The sequence below is a fragment of the Mycetomoellerius zeteki genome, unplaced genomic scaffold, assembly GCF_001594055.1.
Source record: "Mycetomoellerius zeteki isolate Tzet28-1 unplaced genomic scaffold, Tzet1.0 scaffold274, whole genome shotgun sequence".
Classification (NCBI taxonomy): domain Eukaryota; kingdom Metazoa; phylum Arthropoda; class Insecta; order Hymenoptera; family Formicidae; genus Mycetomoellerius; species Mycetomoellerius zeteki.
Window position 1 is genome coordinate 270537 of NW_017257254.1, and position 27156 is coordinate 297692.

The 27156-nt window shown below is 32.1% G+C and overlaps 1 protein-coding gene across 2 annotated transcripts in view; it reads right to left on the reverse strand.

The window, feature by feature from the left end:
• Positions 1-1557: 1557 nt before the first annotated feature.
• Positions 1558-27156, reverse strand: part of LOC108724093 (uncharacterized) — a 38293-nt gene continuing 12694 nt past the window's right edge. The window contains exons 4-12 of one of the 2 annotated variants that reach the window (XM_018450265.1): positions 22572-22675; positions 15134-15311; positions 14482-14725; positions 14187-14364; positions 13896-14022; positions 9017-9190; positions 6540-6622; positions 4344-4382; positions 1666-1740 (exon numbers count right to left, since the gene is read on the reverse strand). In XM_018450265.1, coding sequence (XP_018305767.1) covers positions 4361-4382; positions 6540-6622; positions 9017-9190; positions 13896-14022; positions 14187-14364; positions 14482-14725; positions 15134-15311; positions 22572-22675 — 1110 coding nt within the window. In that variant the 3' untranslated portion in view covers positions 1666-1740; positions 4344-4360. Of the gene's footprint in view, positions 1741-4343; positions 4383-6539; positions 6623-9016; positions 9191-13895; positions 14023-14186; positions 14365-14481; positions 14726-15133; positions 15312-22571; positions 22676-27156 lie in introns of both variants that reach the window. The other variant, XM_018450264.1, reaches the window with a different exon arrangement.

A 27156-nucleotide genomic window follows, 5' to 3' on the forward strand; every position in this document is an offset into this window, starting at 1 on the left:
CGATGTGATATGCTATCCACTATCGTTATTGAGGTTATTCCGGTCCGGTAGTTCCGTTCCGTAAATATATTTCTCATCATGTGAAACCCAGCTACAAAAAAACGTAACGGAATTGGTCTGATTGGTTAACCTTCACCATTTGTCTTTTCCGTTGTTGTTCCGTTCCGCTATTTCTGAGTCCTCCCATGGAGGTTATCCTCGTCCTATCTCTTTTCTGTCAATATTCCGTTCCGTGGTTTCTTTTTCCATGGAAGGACAGCCTGACTCTATGTGATTGCACCCTTAAACTCATCGGAAAAAGTGTCGTAACCTTATTGCTTCTGACCGTACAGTTACAAATAACAGATCTAATATCATGGCCGAAGTAACAAGGTCTGCTCGTTTCCATGACCGGTTCTGCACAGGACTGAATTCCGTCATTTTGCATCACACAACGATGACGCATGAGTGTGTGCGTGTGTTGTGTATTTTCTCAAGTTATGAGACTGCGATTCGCAGAGGTGATCTAAAGATGCCATGTGTGTGCAATAAAGAATTGCAAAAATACATCAAATAACACGAAGAAGCGAAAAATGAGTTTTTTTTCTTTTCCGAAAACTCTGGAAATAATTAAAAAATGGAAAACCATAAATTTCCTTGCAGAATCAACGTTCAAAGCATAATAAAAAATTTCTAAATTTACAAATCGTAAAATTAATAAGCAATATTAGTTAACTAGAATTTAGAACGACTGTTACCTACGCCGATTAACTTAATTGACGATTAACTCAATCAGCAGTTGTCAACAACAAGACTGTATATCGTTCTTAACCTCATCTCTTCGTGATATACTTCTATCTCTGCGTTCCTATACTTAACTGTGATAAAAGTAATGAAAATCTCCTATCTATAATAGTAATTCTGCTCAGTCGCCCTTACAGACTTACGTTAATATTATATTATTATATTTTTTTATGTTATTATTAATTAAAATTTATCTTAATATTTTATTTAACATCTGTTTATTGTTATTTTCTTTCTGCACACAAAATCTTTTTTAAATATTTTTCAAACATGGCGCGCAATAAAATGATGGAATTCAGTCTTGCTTGCAATTGGCTAGAAAAAAAGGCTGCGCAATAGCAGACCTTGTTACTTCAGCCATGATCTAATATTACGTTGCTGTGAGCAACGTGATTATCAGCTGATGGAGATTGTTACAAAGAAAAAGTGATATCCAATTATTAATGTAAGTGCCACTCTTTTTAGATGTAGATCATTTTTGTTCATAAGTAGAGAATCATCTTAAGAAGAACTGTAGACGAGTTATTTAGACGTTAAAAAATATATCTTCCTGTTCAGGCAATAATGGCAGTTGATGGAAAACAACTGTTTGATAGAAATGGTATGCTGAGGATCCGGATTTTTTGTGTGAAATTGGGAAACTCCCTATTCTGAAGTATATGCAACATATTGCAGCATTCCGCGATTGTGAAAGGAGAAAATTGGAATGAAAGCAAATGTATTATCCGATAATAATTTTTATCCTTTTCCTCTAACTATATATTGAATGTATTTATCAAAATAAGTTAATTATCGCTGTCAGCGTAATCAGTATCGGTATCTCCACTATCATGTCTCGACTGTTGCAGATGAATATCCAATGAATTCATTAATGAATTTGAATCTTCGACCATATCCGAGTTGTTGATTAAAGTATCCACATTTGGCGATAATTTCCAGGAGACAATAGTGTGTAACCTATGAGCAAGCATAATCTTAAATTATATAAAGAATATATCTTTTTATTCCTAAAATTTATTTCTTCAGGCAATATAATTATAAAAAATTGTCATATTTTTCATGGAGTATTAGAAATGATTATAAAAGCCACATGCCAAAAACTACATGAAAGCATAAATATTAATCAATATTTAATAGTATATAAAATAATGTATATTAGTACTGGGACATTTAGTTGTACATTTCGGTCGATTTTCAGCTTGGTTCCTGTCCCTTATTTCACCAACTCACTCGCAGCCTAAATGCCGATCGGCGTTGGTGAAGTAAGGGACAGGAACCAAGCTGAAAATCGGCCGAAATGTGCAACTAAATCCCAGCACTGATTGTATACAATAAGAACAATAATTAATAACACTATCCAACAATCGTTTTACCAAACGAATGTGAATAGTCATTTCCAACGTATTTTTACTTGCTGAATATGAATTCGTTGGCAACAGCGTTGACGCAGATTGTTCCATCAAGGATTTGCGAATATATGTAGTTGCGACACGCGCGCTATTTAAACACCGTTATAGTCCGTTATCGGTCTCAATGTACATACGTATTATCAGTATTGGAACGTATCTAGGTAAAAGTATCTAGATACAGTATCTAGATACTTTAGCTGTACCTGAGTGCATTACCTAGATCCTTATAGGCGGAAATACCTATGCTTGCTTTCCAGCAAGAACATAGACACTGTGTAACACAGTGAGTCGTTTTATCCTTGTTATTTGCCAACGTTAAACAAGGATGAAACGACTCACTGTGTTATACAGTGTCTGACTGTGTCCTTGCTGGAAAGCAAGGTATATCCGGATCTAGTTATTTTTTGATACGGTATCTTTTAAGTTTTAGATACATAGATACAAGGTATTTATACATAAATACTGTCGCCGCCATTAAGAATGCCTTCCTACAAGCGACACAGTATAACGCAGTGATCATCTCATCCTTGTTTAATATTGACGAACAACAAGAATGTAATGATACACTGTGCATCATACCGTGTCATCTGTGTCACTTGTTGAAAAGCATATTAAATCAACTCAGAAATTAGCAATTTAGTACTAGTACCTATGCGCTGATATACTAATTAAAGACCGATATTCTTATGGTTAAAGCTTTTCATTAAAACTAAAAATTTTGTAGATATGCATATGCATGTAAAACTAAATAATACTCGATTTTTATTTAAAACTATTAATGAAACCAATTTTAATGTTATCGTCTAGATTTTGTTAAAATAAACAAACAAAATATGATATTTAATTTACATTGCTTATTACTTCTACTTTTCCTGTTTTCCCCCACTTTTCCTTCTTTTTTTGTTGATACCTAAAAAATATCTAAATTTTCAGATACTTTTTATTTATATCTGTATCTATATCTAAGTAATTTAAAAAAAATGTATCTATACTTATATCTAAATACTTTTCCCACACAATACCTATATCTATATCTAGATACCTTTCAAACGGTATCTGTTCCAACACTGTGTATTATGTACAATAGGTTCATTTCGATATGATTTTTTGTTTCTGAGGTATAGCAATTTAAAAATAGTCCTTTTTCACATAACATACATTACACAACAAAATTTAACTTTTATTTGTTACATAAATGTGAATAGTCATTTTTGACATATTTTTGCGTGACGAATCAGTTTACAAAAATTAATTATTACGTCACAGTTTTGAGAAAAATAGCGTTAAAGGAGCCGAAAACGTGACTTCATTTGATGACATTTTTCTTAAAATTGTGACGTGATAGCCAATTTTTGTAAATAGATCCGCATTTATCACGCAAAAATACGTCGAAAATAATTATTCACATTCGTGTAATAAATAACACTTAAATTTTGTTGAATAGTGTATATCATATGAGAAAAAAGTTATTTTCAAATTGCTCAGAAACAAAAAATCATATAAAAATGAATTAAAATGCATTTTAAAGCTATAAAAATTGATACTTTAATTTATATGGCATTAATGAAATTAATACAAAAAAAATTAGTTACCGATGCTACAATGTAACCATTGAAAACCTTCAAAAAATTGTTTTTGGTTTTGTTGATGGCAGTTATCTCAAAATTGTGACATGATAGGCAACTTTTGCTAACGGATTCGTGTTCAGCAGACAAAAATATGTCGGAAATAACTATTCACAAAGAAGACTGTCAAATTTTCAGACGGTGTAACATACAAAGAATTTCACCCAATCAAAATGTAAATTTGCAATGTTTGAGTACTATTTCATTTATCCGTTTTTGTTGTACGACAAAGGCTGCAAGAAAAAAGGTTCTCTTTATGCTATAGCCAATCATCAAGTTTGAAAAATTTGTCCAACATAAACGCACAAATTTAATCTTACTTATATATAAAAAATATTAAAATAGATACAACGAAGAATGTTTTCTAACTATATTATACTATTCTAGTGAAAAAAAATAAAATTTGCAAAGTATGTTTTGCTAGATAAAATGAAATAAATATGAAACAAGCTTAAACATTAATTTAGTATGTTAATTTATATCAATACGTGCATTTTTTCATTATGCTATTTTATATTTTACTTACTGAGCTGTAGATGATGGTTACATTTCATCATCACACAGCCTGCAAGAAACATCATTATCATTATGATAGAAAGGAAGAGTATGGCTGTTTTCCAGTTAGAACACAGAGATACTACACTGTTTTATTATAAGATTTGTAAAAAAGCAGTTTAATTTCATATTGTATACCAGAGTGAATTGTAGTCTTCCATTCTCTCTTATTTTTACGAGTATATTTTGCACATCAATAATAGATTTAAGATTTTAATTTAAATTTAAGTTATACCCAGTAAACGAGAATGGATTAAAATGAATTGAAGGTTTATCTATCCGAATGCGTATTTTAAATAGCAAAAACTTTTTTGGATTCAATTAGATTCAATTGAACTCAATCCAAATACAATTGGATTCAATTAGATTCAAATGGATGCAATTCCTTTAAAAAATCGCATTTCCTATTTAAAATTTTGAATTAAGCAATATTCACAATGCACAGAAAAAGCTGATATTATTTTTAGACTGAAAGGCATAGAAATGTGCTTCATGCAATTCCAACAAATGAATAAAAATGCAGTCCGGATTGAAAAGGATTTATTTCAACGTTTACAAATGCATATTTCTGAAAATCTGAATCCATTTCAATTCATTTCAATCCATTCTCGATTGCAGAGTAAATCTTTCAGAATCGATAATTTTATTACAAAATAAACATAACTATCAAATAACTTTTCGAAAAGTTGGTAATACTGACATGTTTTACATGCTTGTATGTACTTAGCTTTTTACAATATTGAGCAGTGTAACATTGTGTCATAGTTGAAACACTCTGTGTAGGACAAAGATTACACTGTGCCATCTGTGTACACTATTGGAAAACACCCTATATATTGTTAATCGAAGCGCAAAGTTTAAAATAAGATATTGCCTTATAAGAAACTCTTAAAAAATAATTTCTTTACAGGATCATCCAAGAATATGGTATTAATTATGTATGATCCCTAAGTGTTACATGAAAGATCAAGTGTCAGTCTTAAAAAAACATATATTTACGAAATAATTTATCTTTCAAGTTGGTGGAGGAATCTGGCATGAATCGTACACGACGATTTATATTACAATGACAAGATTTTAATTACTTTAGCCTAATAAGATCCTTTTAAGAAATAATTTCTTTACGTGATCGCTCTAAGATAATAAAGGTATCGATCATCTCAGTAAACAAAATGGAATTATTAAATGAACAGAATCTGGAATATATGAATATATGAAATGAAAAAGAATGAAAAAAAATTAAAAAATTTGTTAGAATACTGAAGATGACTGAATATATTATCACTGTCTTAATGAACTGATAAATTATAATTTCGCTATATATACTGGCTTAGGCTTTTTATGCTCCTTTCTCAAATTAAGTTTGATTTCGTCGAAAAGCCGTTATTCAATTTGTGTAAAAAGAATTGATTTTTAGCCAAAATGAATTCTTTTAAATCCCATTCAACTTCTTGCTTGTCTATTTTATTTACTAGGATACGAGCAATAAATCACACAAAATTCCAATAGTATTCTTAATATTTTCATAATGACAGTTATATTCTTGCAAGATTCATGTTACATGCGCGCAACATTCACGTAACATGCATGTAAAAGTCATGTAACATACTTAAAAGATTCATGTAATATGGGTGTAAGATTCATGTAAGATTCTTGATGTACCTATAGGTATCGTATGTGATATATTCTTATACGATCTTGTATGTTCCTGTCCGAAATTCGTATGTGAAAATTTTCTTGGAAGATCTCTCAAGAATTTTTCTTGTAAGAATTCGTAACGGGGTATCTATTTACAACGCATGCGGTACGCGCGACTAAATATCGGAATGTAAATTATCCCACATATATCGGGATGTAAATAGCACCTAGTCGTATAATGCTATTCGTAATTAAAAATTGATTCGAAAAGTCTTGAAGCATTTTTTTCTGTAATGCGAGAGTTGCATGACAAAGGGCTCACATTTGATTGATCGTCCCTCATTCTTTTTCGATATTATGCGCAATAGCTCATCTCTCTTACGTCTTTTCACCATGCGTTATATAACATTATACATACAAATAATCAAGTAATAGGATATTATGTGTAAATTGTAAAATTAAATCACGATGTGATTTAAAAACTAGATTGATTTATAATATTGTGATTAAAATTGTAAATGATACTTACATTTGTTCTTGTTGTTCATTACCACTTTCTTCGGCAACCAATAATTCATACTCCTCTGCTGCAAATCGATCCCAATCTGAGAGCTACAATAAAAAAATATGTATGTATATATACATACATACAGAATGGACCATTTTAATTTATCAAATCGATTTTCTCAAAATCTGTAAGTTCAAGACGAAAATGTTTCAAACAAAAGTTTTATGGCTTTAAGGAGGAAAGAAATTGATAACATTAGTGAACCTTGTAAAGATGTTCCTAAAGTTATATCAAGGTTACTTTAATTCTTTTTAATGGAATCCTGGTGAAAAAATTTCAATAAAATTATTCTACGTTTTGGAATATTTTAGCGAAACTGTTGAAATCTTGCTGAAATTTCACACTGAAAATGAATTTTTTAGCTAATATACTGAAAAATCGCTAAAATTTCTCTGGAATTTTTGCTTAAATTTCTCTGAAATTCTGCTGAAATTTTAGTGAAAAGTATTCCAAAACGTGAAATAATTTCAGTGAAATTTCAGTGAAATTTTTCCACCAAGGATACCCCCCATTTTTTACTACATATTCTTATAGCTGACTTCAAGACGACATATACACGTACACATACACATAAACGCACACGAACACGTATATGTTTTGTTACCACGCACTATCCGACACGCACGCACGCACACACAGCGAATATTATACATTCTCTTATATTTCGTCATAACTATTTAATAAATACTATTTCTGTTATAATATTAAAATTCGTGTCATCTTTTGTAAGCACTCGTCTCTCTCTCTCTCTCTCTCTCTCTTTCTCTCTCCCTCTCTCCGATACACGAACCTGATTTTATTTCCGAACCCTTCCGACGAGCTATTCCGCGAATAAGATTAACGAGTGTTTCATAGTGATTTAAAAAGATCTTGAAGTCAGCTACAAGAATATATAATAAAGAATGGGGAGTTCCATTTAAAAAATTTTAAGTAACCTTGACTTGACTGTAACATTTTCTCAAGGTCAACTAAGATCATCAACTTATTTCCTTGAAGCCATAAAACTTTAGTTTGAAACATTTTTGTTTTAAACTTATGGATTTGGAGAAAATCGACTGAATAAATTAAAATAGTCCCTGTGATAGGATATATACTGGGTGATTCAGAATAATCCCGTATTCTTGTAAAGACGTGTTCCTGACTGAATTCTGAGATGATTTTTCCTCTACGAAAATTTTATTCGCCGCTTACTTTTTGAGTTATTAAAGGATAAAGTTACCGAATCACAGGTCGCGTATAGAAGCAAAATTTTAACTCGGAGAAATTTATCCGTCAAGTTACGACGTATAAAGAAAACGAATCTCTGCAAGGTAAGTGACAGAAAGAAAGAGAGAGAGAGAGAGAGAGAAAGAGAGAGAGAGAGAGAGAGAGAGAGAGAGAGAGTGTGTGTGTGTGTGTGTGCGTGCGTGTGCGAGCGGGCGTTTATTATGTGAAACATAATAACTCTATGTCCTTAGACGGCTAAACGAGTGTCCCTTGTGGTCGCTCGCGTCAGACGGTGAGTGCGCCGCCTCTTCTGTATGCGACCTGTGATTCGGTAACTTTATCCTTTAATAACTTAAAAAGTAAGCGTCGGATAAAATTTTCGTAGAGCAAAAATCGTCTCAGAATTCAGTCAGAAACACGTTTTTGCAAGGACACGGGGTTATTCTGAATCACCTTTATATGTGTAGGATGTATATATACATGTGACAGTTATTAACAGGGTTGGGTAAGATAACTTTTTTTTAACTAAGTTAAGTTAAAGTTAACAGCTTTGAAAATTTAATTTAATTAAAATGCAAGTTAATCCATTATGAAATTAATTGAATTAAAAGTTAAGTTAATATAAAAACAGTAATTGAAGAGTTAAAAGTTAAATTTGGTCCGGACGAACAAAAAAAGAAAAAGAAAAAGTTTGACCATTTTACATAATTTTTCACACTTTTCCTTTCTCAGCGTATTTATTAAAGAATCTGATTATTTTTGTTCACAAGTAACGATTATACAATATAAAATTACTAAATTATATACTCATTATCCTCTCGTATTGTGTCTGAGGATATACTTAAAAAAAAAATCAAATTAAAAGTTAATAGTTACCGATAAAATGTAGCTAAGTTAAGTTAAAATTAATTAACTTTTTAACTTAACTTTTATCTTTTTAACTTAGCACTACCCAACGTTGGTTATTAATACAACAGTTATATTAATAAAAACATTATACTTCTGTAATAAATAATGTATTTTCTGATTAATTTAATTTAAAAATATTTCCTTATAAATGTTTTAAGTTGATAAATGTTTAACATTTATCGCACAAATTATATCCAGAAAATATAATCATGATATTTGAAACAATTAAAGATTAAAATAAAAATAATACGTTCAACGTAGTGCTGAAGTTAAATTAAAATTTTGGAAAAACTAAATATAATAAGATAAATACGATTACATACTTCTTGGCCATCAGGATCATGGTCTCTCGTGGAAGCAAAAGGATCTCTCTGTTCATGATCTAGATACTTTTCCAAATTGAAGAAAGTATCAAAGAAGATGGATGTCATTTTACATTTTTTCAAGTCATTTAATGATATCTTGCCTGGTATCACTGGATGAATCATATCCAACATCTAAGACGTGATTTTTTTAATATTTTGCATTTTGTTATCGCGTTTGATTCAATTTATCCTTTTCGATATTATTCCAACAGCTCAAATTTAACCCTCACCGTGTAAACGGGAGTTATTTATGTCCAGGCGATTTTTTAAATTATGAATATTTTGAAAACAAGTGAGTACGGACGCATAGTTCTGCTTTTAAAAAAAACTTGCGGAGTGGGGGAAGGTACAGTCAGCAACTAAAAGGTTGCAATCACAGACTTATAGCGTTTTCCCTTGAGATACATCCCTTGGGGTGCATCCTCGCACCGCACCAGTTGCGTGTAAGCGCTACACTCAGCTACACTGCACCATGACACAGTATAGGTAAGAACAGTAGTTTCGCTCTGTGTCGGCACTTTTGGTCTGACGCAAACGATCGCCATGCAGTGTTGTTCCATCAGGTCACTGAAAAATCTTTCGCGCATGCGCAAAAATCCTTCAATGCCGTAAGAAAACCCTCCACCAGCGTCAACCGAGCCCAACTAACAAAAAAAAGAAAGTTTAATCGATCTCGAAGGGGAGGGGGGAGGTATTTGTGACATAACGATATTAAGATATATATGTAGATAATATATATTTTTTATTTAATTCATATTGGAATTCATATTAAAATGTCTCAACACAAACGTACAATATTATAAAATGTCTTGACATGAAACAACAAAAAAGTTTTTATAGATATGTGCCCCATTTGGCTTTATTTGGCCAAATATATAAATATTTAACTTTTGCCTATACGATAATAAATCCATTGCCAATTGCTAGCACGTTCTCCCCGCATCTGTCCATATGCGCAAGATTGCGTCCTAAAACGTATCAACGTTAATTAAAACTTCATAGTTTACGTCACGTAACGTAAAATATAGATTTTAGTTACTTGAGTAAAGTTTTGAAACACAGACTGATAATTTTTTCTCGCCGAATAGTATTTCATAGTTCACACTCGGCACTAGTATAAAATCTTCCATTTTTAAAAACCTTTCTTCAACCTTTTCTGATGGGTCTTAACCCCGGATCTACAATAGGATTTTAAGTCTTAAGCCATAAGAAATGGGCGAATCACAGTTGATTATTCCCCTCGGATTCGACTGTAATTGGTCAATTTCTTACGGCTTAAACACTTATTGTAGATCCGAACTAAAATCTTCAAAATGAAGAAAAACCTTCCAATGGAACAACACTGCCGCCATGATGAAAATTGTGTATGAGCACCTATAAGAGCGAAGAATCTTAAGGAATAAAATTTAGGGAAACTGATTGGTGTGCCATGTTGTTAATTGCACAGAACGGTGGCCACCGTTTTTTGATTGAGTGAATTCTTCTTCTCCTGTTGTGGCCAGGCAACCTATTGACTGAGTGAAACTACTGTTCTTACCTGTACCATGACCATGATATAAATACAAGAGTATGCTCTTGCGCATATTTCCGAAAGCGCCAATCAGGAACTTTGTTCAAGCTTACGTCACACGGCCTATCACGGCCTATAGATTAGTAGTCCAGATAGCCAAACGTGTAAAAGTCACAGCTGAACAAGCTGTGATTTCCATTAGTTTAAATATCGTACTGGTATTGTGCAAGTCAATGTTGTCAGATTTTAGTTACTGCTTCAAATTATTTGACAATGCTAGCATTAAACCAAAATTGTAACTTTAAAAACGTATTGCAACTTTAAAAACGCACGGTGCTATTATGCGTGTCGGATTTCTTGCCGAATCCATGTGCTCGTTCTAAGCTACGTTCGCACGTAGATTTCTCCCATGCGCGATCGCATTGTTAATATTAAAACAAAACTGCGCGCTATAACTTCGAAATTGCACGGCGCTTTTACGCGTGACTAAAAAGTTTCGTGCAGAAAAATATCCTATATGTCCAATTTTCATGCAGTGCATAACATCGCCATTAGAAGGACACAGCGAAGTTCAATTTCTCGTATTTAAAAACCACATCGAGTAGGATAAAAGGCGTAGTATGATGAGACTTCTCAGTTAAAAATTTTATTCCTTTTTTTGATAAAATGTCTGCGTTCAGCAGACTCAACATTTGAGTCTGTTGAACGCAACCAATAATGATGAGATGAGTTCCTATAATTGAGTTCCAAGAATAAAAACTAATAAAAATTTTACACACCGTAACAGGATTGTGTGCTTAGCGTGCTGTTCTAAAAAGATAGAATTTGTATTATTCATTGCGCGGTCAACATGCTGATACAACGTAACTGTGTGTTCACACAGTCACGCTATAAAGTTAACGTCATGTTGGCAATGTGCAGTTAACATGCTGTTTACAGGATTTGTTTCATGTGACTTCACGAATTTCAACATATGATGTCTCACATGAGTATAACATGCGTGCACAGCGTAACGTTTCAGAGCTTCACGACTCCGCAAGGTACGGTTACTGTGCCATATAAATGCTATCTGGGTATAGACTAAGGCACTAGATATGTAGGTATTCCTATCTGCTATCTTGGTTCTAGTGGTTGATAGGATAGGTTATAGTATGGTTAGTGACAAAGGTATTATATGTTAAGAAAAATCCAAATTTTGATAAAATTACACTGATGCGTTATCGCGTAAAGATAAAGATTTAACAAGAAAAAAGTGTCGCTCTGCTTTGCGAACCGAGATATTAATCCTTAAAGTCGACTATTCGGGTTAGGAAATCTGTTATAACAGTGGTTCACTATGCTTTAAAAACATAAATTCTCTGCTAAAGTAGTGAATTTGTATTTTAAAAGCAGTGAATTTGTGTTTTTTAACGCAGTGAACCACTGCTGTGACAGATTTCCTAACTCGAATAGTTTTGAGAATTACCCGAACATTTTAAGGATTAATATCTCGATTTGCGGAGCAGAGCGACACTTTTTTCTTGTCAAATCTTTATTTTTACTTGAAAATGCATCGATTCAGTGTATTTTTATCAAAATTTGAGGTGAGCGAGCTCTTTTTAATTAACATTTACCTTTGTCACTAATTATACTATGACCAATGTTGCCAACTCTCGAAAAAAAGAAAAGCTAGACATTTCAGAAATAGCTAAATAATTGCTAGATTTTAAAAATTAAGGAAAATAACTAAATTGCTAGATTTTAAAAATTAAAGAAAATATAAATTTAAAATACGATTTTATAATTAGAAACACTAATTTATTTGAGAGAAAAAGTTTTTATAATTGCACATGAGCACAGATATTATTATAAAATAAACAAAGTAACATGTTATATACTAATTATCGTAATGAGTAACATATAGGAACATACATAATATAATAGAATGTAATCAAAACATCGATTAAATTAAATTAAGTAAAACATTTGTGAAATACTAATGCCCGTATTCATAGTCAGACCTACTTAAGGCTTCCTTAAATTTATCTTTAGATGCTCAGTAGCCAATGAAATAATTCGTAGAGTATCTGAAGATAAATTTAAGGAAGCCTTAAATATAAGACCCGACTATACGGGTATAAATCGTGTAAATAAAAATTCTCATATTTTTAGGAATAAGCTTCGTTAGTACTAATTCGTTTTAATACATTTTCTTGAAAATAGGATGGATGAGTGTAGAAAAGTGTAGATTGGCCCGCCATCTCTAGGCTCTCATTGCGTATCTTTTTAGGTATATTTGCTACGTTGGTTGGAAAATTTGAACATACGACGATTGATATCCAATAAAAAAATCTCAAGAATCAAAATCATAAGAAATAGCTAGCTAACTCTGTATTATCTTCATAGAAATATCCAAAAAAACTAATAGCAAAAGTCAATTTTTGCGAGCTAAAACGAAGAAAAAATAGCTAGATCTAGCCAGAAAATAGCTAAGTTGGCAACATTGACTATGACAATCAAGTAGAACCAAAATGGCGGATATGAATACCTACATATCTAGTGCTTTAGTATAGACATAAGCTTAGACAAAAGTGGTGGGATCATGACGGCCATGATAGCAGCTGAATACGCTTATACCTATCCGATTCGCTCCGACTCTACACGAATATGACGTAAGCTTGAACAAAATACAGGAAAGTGGTGGGAATGCGCAGTGGTCTTACACGAAACGAGCATACCCTTTATACCCTTGTATTTATATCATGCACTGCACTAAAGTGGCGCACACCTAACCTTCATTATTGCGCTGAAATCCTGTTCCCGCTTGACTTCCATTTTCAAATTTTAAATATCACACTGGCTCTACACTGTCCCTTTGAAACGGTGTAGCAAAATCCCACTTTGTGCATAAAATGTTACACCGTAGGCACGGAAACACGGTACACCGAATAAGTTCGCTTACCACCAGCCATAGAAACACGGTACACTGTCTGAGTGTTGCATTAGTGAGCGATAGTGCAGCCAAGAGAAAACGCTATTATAGAAATCTGTGGTTGCAACACATTTTTTTGAATGAGTTTCGGAATGCAGCCTGCTCACCGAGCATTGGTTATTACATATGGATCCATAAGAAAGAACCAATCGCTAGGTGAATAGAACTTTTAATATTCTTTGAATCATAATCCATTAATAAAACACGCCGGATATTAACGACCCCCGTACACACTTAATGAGTATTAAAAAATTTATATCTTTAATTCTCACTGTATACACGGTGAGAGTTAAAGATATAAAATTATTTTTAAAAATTAACGAGATAAACTGATAAGCCACACAAATATTAGATACCTGACAAAGACAATCTTCGAAAGGCAATGTATCTAAACCAATCGCTTCCATTCGACGTAATTGCTCTTCATAGAAGTATTCCAATTCGTACATCGACAAGTACCCATCACCATCGAGATCCATACATCTATATGATGAAAACGTAAAGTAAATTAAATGACAAATGGTATATCTAAATTCTATTGCTATCTATGTTCTATGACTGATATAATTAATAAAATGAGTATTAAGGCTCAATTGAAATAGTATTAATTTATTGTATTGATATTATGACTGATGCAAAATAATTACCTAAACCAATATTCAATAGCAGTTGGATGATTTTTGTCTTCTTCACTAAGAAGAAACCACACAAATTCCGTATAACTCATCTTACCCTCCGTTTGTTGCGCGTCATTACTGTTTTTTACTTTATCACCTCTCGTCACAGCACCGCTAAATATCCGTTCAATCATTCGGGTAGATAATGCTGAAAATAATTTGACAAATCAAACGGAAAATCAACTTAAATAAGATAGATCAATCCATGATCATAATGCACAATACATATTTACAAATTAAGAAATAGCGAAACATGTTCTCTCACCATGATCATTATGCCTTGTTAAATCTATTTTATCTATAAAGAGATCATGATCGCGATCCAATTCCCAGAATTTGCAATATATCACATAAAAATGTTCATAGCTGAAATACGCTGTAACTTGATTAATATCTTCCTCATGCTCAAGCATAGCGATCATTGCCAATAAATTACTTCTCCTTAATTCTGCAATTGAAATTTTACCGCTCCAACTTCGATTCACACAATAAAATATTCTAGCAATCACCTGCAATTATTTTCATAAATACCCATAAATAATTAGTTTAGCTTATATGCAATACCAAAAAGATTTCATTATTAGTTGCACGATTAAATTATCGTTTCAAAAATATGTAAAGAGTTATTTAAATCTAAATATTTGAACAAAGTATGTAGATTGATTGTAAAACTAGATTTTGTTATAATAAATTTTTATCCTTATTTAAAAAAGTACATTAAAAGAGCAATTCTAGGTGGACATTAAACAAAAACTTTATAATTATATCGGATATTTCTCTCATGTTCGTACGATAATTATCGAGTTAATAGCAATTTGATCTTAATAGAGATCAATATGATTAACAGAATTAAAAATTTTTAATAAATAAAAAATGAAGTATAAGTTAAAATTAAACGTAAGTTATTTCATACAAACCGTGTGTACGTAGCGGGAATGAAATTCTGTAGCTTCTTTTAAAAATGTCAATCCTGGATGTGTTTCTACTACATCTTGTACAAGTGGTATCAGGTCCTCTGGGAGTATATTGTTTCGAAGACCCCGAGTAACTATACTGATGAATTTGTTAGCAGTATCGTGATGAATGGTTGTTAATCTGTAAGGATAAATACAAAATTTGTTTATTGCTAGTAGGTAATATAGAAGAATTCTAACATGGCCCTGGTGAAAAAATTTCGGTGAAATTATTCCATGTTTTTGAACATTTCAGCGAAATTGTTGAAAATTTGTTAAAATTTCACTGAAGGTGAATTTTTCAGCTAACATAGGTATTGAAAAATCATTGAAATTGAACTGAAATTTCTCCGAAATTTTTGCTGAAATTTTGCTGAAAATGAATTTTTCAGCCTTCAACAGGGAGTCTACAGGAATTACGCATAGACATAGGCTATGTTCCAAAATTAATTGACAGCGCTGAAAATCTACAGCATACGTTACGTACACTGTACATTTTCAGTACTGGCAGTAAATTTTGGAACATAGCCATAGTAGGTTTATTCGCATCGCAAGCTTAACATGCTCCAATATGCTCCTACCATAGCTCCTACTCACTCTATCAAGCGCGTTGAAGTGAGTAAGAGTTATGGTAGGAGCATATTGGAACATGTTGGAGCATGCGACGCGACCAAACTCAGTATTTCTAGACCGAGCATTGTTAGAAATTTCAGGAGTGGGAGTAGTCTTCATTTAGAAAAAGACGCACTCATTTGGGCTAGAGACCCTCTAATGCCCGTATTCATAGTCAGACTTTATACTTAAGGCTTCCTTAAATTTATCTTTAGATGCTCAGTAGCCAATGAAATAATTCGTAAAGCATCTGAAGATAAATTTAAGGAAACCTTAAATATAAGGCCTGACTATGAATGCAGGCCTAAGAGTCGCGATACGAGCCGACTTTTGTATGCAGGGTAAAGTTTTCTCAAAATCGAAAACAGAGAGAGAAATATATTGTATCTCTGTCTAACCTTAACGCGTTTCTAACCTACCTGCGCTGACAGCAGCTGATTGAGCTGATGAGCTGACCGCAAGTGATGAAACACGCGTAACGTTATTTTCGATAAAAGTTATTATTAAAAATGGGTTGGGTGTGCAGCCCTATTTTATAACAACTCAGTAGCCAAAGGCTACATGTTAAAAGCATTTCCTCGAAATGCTGAACGTCGTACTTTATGGGTGAAAAATGTTAGCGAAAGATGTTGATTGAGGAAATGGTGTGAAAAATTGGACGCCTGCAAATTCTTTTCTCGCATGCGTTATTTCGACATGTAATGTAACGAATCTATTTGTTAATGCATTTAAAATAATTAATTTTAATTATATTGTTGAAATTTAAGAATAACACGAATATAGGTATTCAAATATAGACGGGAATTGTTGAAACATGTCGGACCAATCAAAATGCGGCTTTCTGATGTCGCGACTCTTATTAGGCCGGAATCAGACTATGCATTGAAGATTGAGATTGAAGATTGAAAAATTCAAATTTGACCAATCGAAATGAAAGGAGCTAAAATTTCTTTGTCCTTATTGGTCAAATTTCAATCTTCAACCTCAATCTTCAATGCGTAGTCTGATTCCGGCCTTAGAGGATCTCTAATTTGGGCCGTTAACTTCTCTCTCTCGGTTCGCGCATGCGTATAAAGTGTATCTTTGAGAGAGGGGATCGAAAGAGAGAACGAGGAACTGAAATGTACATAATAGCTTATAGCGTTTTCGACTCGGCCGGGTTTGCATCAACTAGGGTTGGATTAATGGCGTTTTGTGCTATTGGTAGAGCGTGTAACGTCAACCAATAGGAAAGATTAATCCAACCCAAGTTGGTGCAAACCCGATCGGGCCGAAAACGCTATTAGAGTGTCAGATTGGCGAAGAGAATCTCGTATATGTTCTGTGAGAGTCGTCTCACGACGACCGCGAACCGGGACAGACGTGTTTCGTCTTGGGTTGGGTGTTGCGACATCCCAAATTTTTGATAGCCGGGTTAGCTCGCCGAGTTTCGTGCTTTCGATCCCCTCCCTTACAGATATAACTTTAAACGCATTATTTATGCGCGAAACGAGAGAGAAATTAACGGCCCAAATGAGTGCGCCTTTTTCTAAATGAGGACTACCCCCACTCCTCGAATGCGCAGTCTAGACTCTAGAGATACTATGTCTATGGAATTACGTTCCATGGTGTGGGTTCCATTGGGTGCATTTAGTAGGTGCATCCAGAAGCACGATCGCTCACTGAGCACTCAGTGAGCTCTTGTAGTCAGGGCCTAAAAGGTTGCAACACTTTTTAAAATGGGTTTTAGAATGCAGTCTACTTATCGAGCGATTGGTTCTTATTTGTCGATCCATGAATAAGAACCAATCGCTCGTTGAGCAAGCTGCATTCCGAAACCCATCGAAAAAAAATGTTGCAACCTTTTAGACCCAGATTATACCTGTTTGGTCTATATTTTTAGCTCTAATGGAATATGATTTTAATGAAACTTTGTGGCTTACATAAAAAGATGAATTTAGAAAATATCAGTTGATGCGGAAAAACGGTTTGAAGGGGTGAAATCACCCTTTACGTGTACAGCGGTTTTCAGCTTTTTCCGTTACATCTCGAAAACTATTCGAGATATAAAAAAATGTTTTATACAAAAGTTTTACAATAAAATTAGCTGTATTCATTCACGTTTTTAGAATATTAAAAAATGTGTTAAAAAAGATATATTATTATTATTACATAAAAATTATCTTGTATCTTATATCTCATGTACATTATACTTGATATAAAAATGACGCTACTCTGTCCCGTTAATTGAGTGATATAAATAATTAACGAGACAGTAGAGTCATTCTTATATCACATATGATGTACGTGCTTGATTAATATTATTAATTAACGTGACAGTAGCGTCATTTTTATATCAAGTGTAATGTACATGAGATATAAGATGCCTGATATGTAAAAGTGGTATTACTTCAAAAGTGATACAATGATATCACTTGATATTACTATATAAATCACAAAGATCTTGCAATAATTTCAGTATAAAGCATAATTAGCAAGAATAACGACTAATTCAAGTGCAAAGTCAAACAATACAAATCGTTAAAATGGTACAAGTGAATCCTGCAAATATTCTCAATATGTTAATTATCTTTTTCCAAATTTCAAAAATTCTGGAAACACCTGTAAACGATAAAGAAATTGAATTACGCGATGTGATAAAGGATGTTATATACTCTTCAATGAATGAAATATCACCTGATATTCATACTGATACTACGTTAGAATTTGAAAATTATTAGGAATCAAACTTACTTGATGCAGATTTTGTCGAGAATGATGAAATGGAAATACTCGAAGAAGATGAAGACGATGATCAAGCAGAAGATAGTTGTATTTCAGAAGAACGTGAAATTGTTAATGATAGCTATAAAAGAAGAGCTGTTGAATATTGGAAAAGTGCAAAAAAGGGATGGTATTCCTTTTTTGCACATCGGTAAAAGAACATTTTAGAAAGGTGAAGTCTTTGCGGCAACTACATCGATGGGAACATTATATACAAAAAGGAGGTACCCTTAGAGAAAAGATGTTATATATTTCCGAATATGTCTTACAAAATTTCAAAGACACTGATGACGAAAAAAGAATTATTCATGATATGGATTTACGACGATGGGCCGTAGAAGTCAAGACACAAATCAATCTTCCTTCACTTAAAGCTAGTGCAACATGGATATTAAATTTTAAAAGAAAATATAGAATTGTGTCAAAAAAATAACAAAATTTGTAAGTCGTTTTGCGCCAAGAGATAAAGAGCAATTACAAATTACATGTCAGGAATTTATAGCTACCGTAAAAAAATCTAATATAAATCTTTTTGAACTAGAGAATATATAATGCAGACGAAAGTGGATTCAATTTGGAATTACATTCAGACAGAACACTGACTACGCAGTGTTAAAACAGTTGAAAGCACAGTTCAATCACTATTGGCAACTACGCATAGTTATACGATTACGTCCATAATTTCTGCAAGCGGACAATTGAAATCGCCTCTCTATTTGGTATTGAAAGAATCGAGTGGAAATTTTGGACCATGCGTAGAAGCAAGTTTGTTTAGATCTGTAAATGTTTACATTGCAACATCAAAATCGGGCAAATTAACTACACAACACTTTCAGTCTTGGTTTACAAATGTATTTGTACCCGCTACTGGAAGTTTTAGTGTGCTGTTATTAGACTCTTGGAGCGGACATTGTCCTGCAAGTCTGCAAAAATTTATGCCAAAAAAAGATAAAGATATACGAATTTTAACTATACCAAAGAAAACTACGGGAATGATTCAACCTCTTAATGTTTATGGATTTAGACTATGGAAAAACTTTGTGAGAACATTCAGTGATCGCGTTATGTTATTAAATTATGATATTAATTTATATTTGAGAAATAATATCATTAAATTACAATCTTTAACGCATATACAACTATCTTCTCCGCGATTTCATAATCTTTTTAAATATGCCTGGTATAAGAGTGAATACAAGAAGAATATCGAAGAACGGCCGCCATAATTCGAAACTCCAGTAGATTTTTGTTTCAACGGAAAGGATATTCAAGAAATACCTCGCTGCTCTATATGTGGTGCACCTGCTATAATACGATGTTCCTGGTGCAAGAAATATTTTTGTATGCAGCATTTTTTTAAGAATATCATAATTGCGAATATTTTGTCATATAATATAATCATGTTAGTATTAATAACGAGATTTACAAGTAGTTTTAAAATAAATATATTCATTGCTCTTTGTAACAAAAAATGTGCTTATACATTACAGGAAATATATGGTACCGTAACTCATCACTGTTAGATGTCAAAGGAGCAATAGCAATCCTGTTTTTTGAGTTAAATAATATTTTATTATCTTTTTACTTCCATATGTATCAAAATGTTAATCAATCCATTTCTGTGTAATTAATTTCAACATAAGCAATGTTCATATTAACGTATGTATTATAAGTAAATAAATTAGAATCAAATTAAAACATCTTCTTGAGTTAAATTATTTAACTGCATTATTAAATTAATGACATATTGAAGAAAATGAGGAAAAGGATGTTGTAATTTTACAATATTTTGATAAGCATTTTTTAAATATTACTCGCGCGAATATATTTTTATGTAATAATAATGATAAATTTTTTTTAACACATTTTTTAAATGTTCCAAAGCAATCAAAGGAGGAATGACGGCATTTGGAATAATTCGTGCATAAAAAAATTAGAGTGGAATAGGCCTACTGGAGAAACTATAAAAAAAAGCGCATCATGCTATCTACCTCATATAGGTGGTGTGGAAATGATAGCATTTTATCATTTTCTTAGACATTTAATTACAAGTAACTTTATAATAAAATTACCTCTATCTATCATAAATATTTTTAAAAATAATAATTTTTTTAAAAAGTTTTGAAAATTGTTGCCAACATAGGGTTTGAAGGGTGAAGTGTGTGAAGTGATTTTCAGCTTTCAGGCCTCATGTGTGAAGTGATTTTCAGCTTTCTCCGCTATATCTCGAAAACTATTCGAGATATAAAAAAATGTTTTATACAAAAGTTTTACAATAAAATTACCTCTATTTATTCACGCCAATGATATTTTTTTAGAATAATTATTTAACAATTTTTTTCGAAAATTTTGAAAAAAAATTGGTAAATAATTATTCTAAAAACGAAAATGAATACAGCTAATTTTGTTGTAAAATTTTTGTATAAAATATTTTTTATATCTCGAATAGTTTTCGAGAATAACAGAAAAAGCTGAAAACCGCTGTACACGTAAGTGATTTCACCCCTTCAAACCGTTTTTCCGCACCAAGTAATATTTTCTAAATTCATCTCTTTATATAAGTTACAACCCCACAAAGTTTCATTAAAATCAGAATTTGACACCTCGAGAGATTCCCTTGTGAGCGCTCAGTGAGTGGTTGTAATACTAAATGCACTCATTAAAACAGAAGGAAGCAAATTTAATTCTAAAATGTTTTTCGTGTTTCCGTTTACAAACTAGTCGATACATGCCTTTTTTGTATCAATCATTCCTTATCTCACTGTAGACAGATTTTATGCCTCCAAATTTCATTCAAATTATGATAATTTTATATTAATTCTTCCATATGTAACAAATGCAACAACAACGTAAACATCGTGTTTAAAATATAAAAAACTCAATAAAAGGACTTTATTTCTTACTTAACTTATGTATTCACATTATACGGTCCAAATAAATTGTTTATTGTTATTTTGCACGCGAGCGCTGCCTTGAAAATGCGTATGTTCTTATATATCGATTTGCGAAGAATATTACTAAGGCCTCGGTGATTTAAAGACTTAGGACGCTAGCACAGAATTCTAGAGATCCGGGTTCAATTGACCCGGATCGAGGTAATATTTGATAAATATGCCGATTGAGGGAGACCTCTCCGATAACCTTGATCTTGAAATATGTTGTACCTGAGTTTGGTTTTAGCCATTTTCCGTTAAAAAGTTATCAACAAAAAATGTTTAAGAAATAATCTTATTTCTGCTATATGTATACAATATTAAAAATTATTTCACATTGTCCCTTGACAAGAGGGAGGTAAGGTGGACTTCGTTTCGCGTAGAAAGTCGGACGCCCTTTGACAGGGGGGGAGGTGGACCTCGCTTCGCGTAAAAAGTCTAAAGCTTTGTGTCCACGATGCTAGAAATCGGTCTGAGACCTTGGATGAAGAAAGAATTGACCAATCGCAATGGTCATGTGATCAAATTGTTCAAATGTGATTTGTTAATTCTTTCTCTGTCCGAGATCTCGGACCGATTTCTAGCATCGTGGACATCAGACTTAACGCCCTTTAGTACGGTGATATGGAGTAGTTATAAATATTGTATATAGTAAAAATAAGACGTTATTTCTTAAACTTTTTTGTTAATAACTTTTTAACGGATAATGAGTAACGGCTAAAACCTCTTGAAGGTTACTCGAGATCATGCCCTTGACAAGATATGTCAAAGTCGAGGTCGGAAAGGTTTCCCTCAGTTGGCATATTAGTCATCAAATTATTAAATTACTTGTCAATTTAATTTGTAATATTACTATAGTAGTTCAGTTTGCGTTTCTAAGTTCGAAAAACCATTTCGACGCGTAATTCAAGAGATTATAAATATGATATAAATTCGCATGGAATTATTTAAAGTTTTAAACTTAAAATTCAGTTTCAACCGTCATCTCTTACCTACTGTGTAAATTCAATAAAATGTAAGAATTCAAAAAGTGATTACAATTTCTCATAATAGACATTCTTAATAAAAAATATAAATTGCATTCCATAGCTTACTTTTTCCAAAATTCTAGAAAGACATTCATCTCGACAAATCCTTTTTGCTCACCGCCTGCTGCCAGGAAAAGTGGTATTTTCCAATACAAGGGTAAATCACAAGCCTATATAATAAAGAAAAAAATTGACAAAATTTATATTACTCTAAAATATATAAATATATAAAATAAATAATTGATTAATGTGTCGTAACATTATATTAATTGTAAGATACTGATAAGAATGTTGCGCATTGTATGAAAAGGTGCTTTTGAAAATGATCAAAATGTTAATGCCTTATACTTATTTCTTAGTCTCAAAAAATATATTGTACATTTCGGATCACCCGCATAAAATGTCTTTGAATATATTTAAAAGAAAATTAAATGCACAATTGTTTCGCGATTAGAATAGTTAAAATGGTTAAAACTTTAGGCGGTTGATTAAAAAGTAATTAACAATTTCATTCATAATTTTCATTTAGTACTTAGTACCACCCTTATTTAGCCTCGATTTGAAATAGATATGACAGAACAATAAATTGCAAGACGTAAAGTGACACTATGGTATCTAAAATTTTTAAATGTTCTTTTATAAAATCATGTTTTTTAACTTTTATATGGAGCTGAGAAGGATTAAACTGAACAATTATCACATATTTCTTTAAAAAATACACTGAACGGATTTTTATAAAAAATTTTTTTTAATCTCTTTAGAAATGAATAGATCTATAATTGAAAATTATTAATAATTTCATTATAAGTTATAAATAACTGTTCAGGTAGCAAGCACACATCATTTTGGTGTCAAATACTAGGCATGTTTGTACTTATGACGTCAAGTGATCAAAAAATGACAGTTGTATGGACTTTATTTCAAAATTCACTGCGCTAAAAACTATAGCTTGCGTTACGTATGTACATCATAATTTTTTTATGGCAATAAATTTTGCAACAAAGTCATAGAAATCATTCTAACAATGTCTTACTGAAGACTATTTCATGCCATGACATGATATAATATTTCTTTACGTTATAGTGCTTCATTTTATTAATGATATTAAAATCTAAAAATAAGTTTAACTAATTATTGTTAGTTTTCCATTTGTTCGAATCTATTATTAGTGAATTAATGTTATTCATGATTCATCTTAAATGTAGTAACAATTGCAAACAAGTTCTCCCCAAAAAAATTTTATATGCAATCAAGTATTATCGTCGCAATGTGTCGATTTATTTCTTATTCTTCAATATCATTCAACTAAACAATGACATAAGATAAACGTAATATTCCTGACGATATACTAACATGAAAAATAACATAAAAATGTTATTTTTCAGGTATATATAATGATTATTAAATCAATCTTGAATCACTAAATATGATATATATGTCTTGATATATATATATAATATTTAGTGATTCAAGATTGATTTATTTAAAGCATTTTAAGATCTAGCTTCGACCGTATAGGGCTCTTATTTATTTTCGGTTGTGTCTCTCACATACGCGGTCTAAAAATGATATTATTAATGATTATTATTTTTCTTAATTAAATAATTAATATATAATTATATACGGGATGTATCCGATCGCAATCGGGATATTACTAGATTAAGCGTTTTATTCCAAATCTTTCGATTCTAATATTATTGATTTTAAACCATATTTAAACTACTATTTATCATACTACTTAAAATCCGTTAATTTAAAAAAATGGTTTATTAATTAAACTCTCTCTACACTGCGGATCAACAAATTCGGATCGATAGATTCGGGATAAAACGCTTAAGGGGATGTTGGAGCCGCCTGTATTACGATAAAACTAACGTTTTTGACGTTTTTGTTCCTGTCGAATTTCTTCGTAATGGTTTCACAGAATAAAAATTCCTTTTCCACGATTAAAATATACATGCTAATATGTTTATTGCTGGTATATTTTGTGTTCAAAGGTGAAAAAAATAAAAAAATTACAGATTTCTTTATCTATTTTTTTCGGTATGGCGACCAACGCTGATGGTAAAATAGATAAAGAAATCTGTAATTTTTTATTTTTTCCAGCTTTGAATACAAAATACACCAACGACAAATACATTAACATGTACATTTTAATCGTGGAAAGGAAATTTTTATTCTGTGAAACCACTATGAAGAAATTCAACAGGAATAGAAACGTCAAAAATAGTTTTATATAATAGCTAGTTTTATTATTAATACAGGTGGCTTCAGCCTGATAGTGTGTCCCGATTATGGGTGATATAATTCTAGACAATACCATGTCCAAAATAAAAATAAAGACGTCAAAAACATGTAACCATACACTTCTAAACATCCATCGTTCTCTGGCCTAACATTGCTATTGTTTATTTACATTAACAGCCATCAAACATTCCGCGAGTATTTGGATATGCCCTAGAGACAGAGTCTAGCCATACCTACAAAATAGCATACATAGATGTGAAATATACAATGTGCGTGCGTGCGCGTGTGTGTGTGTATATGTACATATATACGTGCCTAGCGACGACAAATGCGCATCTCACTGGACGGTCTTATTTCACCGGCCGCTTGCATTTGGCGGTAGGCCGGACGAATTTGGCTATTTTCATAAATTATCTCGTTAACCATTGCGAACATTGCAAAGTGGTACAGAACTTTTTGATTCAGTTTAGTTCATTCTGCCGTTATGCGAGTTTTATAAATTATCAAACACCCTGTATATAAATAAAAGTTATAATTGTGGCCTAAGGATTTCCCACCATATTTGGTGTAATGCTGTTTCTATAAGTTTATTGGTGATCCTTCCTTCGTAGCTTTCTTTCCATCCAACATATTCATATCTCACATATGTTCGATGGGATTTAAATTCCAGTAAAAACAATACTTTAATTAGAAGTATAATACCAACTCGCGGTACACAGTGTTTACTTCAGTTTAAACTTACTATAGTTTAAATTTATTCAAGTTACCGTTCATGTGTGTAAGATGATGGGAAGAAGGCTATAAAATTTGAAAAGAATTACCAACGAATTTTCAGGAACTAGACGCAGCACTACATTGAATATGATAAAAAATTTCTCAGGTCATAATTAGAGCTTACATCAATATATATGAGCGTTTGCAAGAAGTCATTTGAAGACGAAACGAGATTTTGAAGCGTCAATGTACCCACGCGTCAACTCCAACACACGCACACATACTTACACATACACACCTACACATGTACGCATATGTTGCGCAAAATTCGAATAGCAACTTTTTCTAGGTGCGCATCGATTAATGTTAATGTTAAAGATAATTGAACAAAAATGCAAAGGTAACTTTGATACGCCATCTATCTTCGCAACAAAAAAAATCGTAAAAAAGTTTTTTTTTAATTTGCAAGAAAAAGTCGTATTTTACGAAAAATCATATTTTACGATATCATCATGATATTTGCGAAAAAATTTATTGTACCCCACAGAGTGCGTTACACTATTCATTTTTTGGAGACGTAACACGTCCTTACTTTAAAAAAAAGTAAACAAAAGTAAGGATAAATTTAAAATTTATCGAAAGTTTCTCAAAGTACAAATTTTACTCTTGAGAATGAAAAAAAAATTTATAGAGGAAAGTGAGGGAACTGTGCGCAGCGGGTAATTGTGCGCATCCTGGTTTGGTACTTTTCCAATGGATAAAGACATCTGTGGTGAAATTTTTACGCAGGAGGTCGTCCTCTTAAGATATAACTACAAAAGATACGACGTAAATACGTTGCTAACCAAAGAAATATAAAAAAGTGAAATCACATCTTTTCTTGTTATTTTAGCATTCAAAAAATAAGGTGATAAGTTCGTATTTTTAATTTGTTTAAAGTTGCGTACGTTATTAAAGTATGTTATTATGTGTGTCTTTTGAGCTGTTATTTATTAAGTTTGGTTAAGAAATGTTAAAGTAATCGTATTTCATATTGAGTCAGATCGCGGCGGACAACTGTGCACAAGCGTTTTGAAATGCGCACAATTACCCATCTTTCGTATACTATATGACAAGCAATTTTTTTCGTTTTTTCTTTGCATATTATTTTATTTTCCCATTTTATTTTGCCAAAGTCTATGTGTGTTATTATTATATTAGTTTTGTATTTTTGCTTAATATATATAATATATATTTAAAATATATTTAATATATATTTATATTGCAATATAATAAATATATTTTCTGATTTCTTTGTCAACATTCCATAATTCATTCATTTGCTATGACTTTTGCTTTGCGCACAGTTATTCAACCCATGCGCACAATTACCCGACGCGCGAGAAATTTTTTCGCTTTTCGGTTTTTTCCTTTCTGCCAAATATAACCTTATTGAATGAAAATCTGTTTGATATGAGAATACGTAATGATAGAAGAATGTTTATACTTTCTATTTTCATACTTATAATATATCGCTTTGAACTTGGAAAGTCATTCCAGGACAATAAATTTTCCTTAGGTGCGCACAATTCACCCACTTTTCCCTAAATACGACCATTTTTCACGGAGTTATACTTACTTCAAGAAGACTAGAACTAAGGAGGATCAACTCGCGTGGTGGGGGTGAGTCAAAAAACGTCCGCAGCTATTC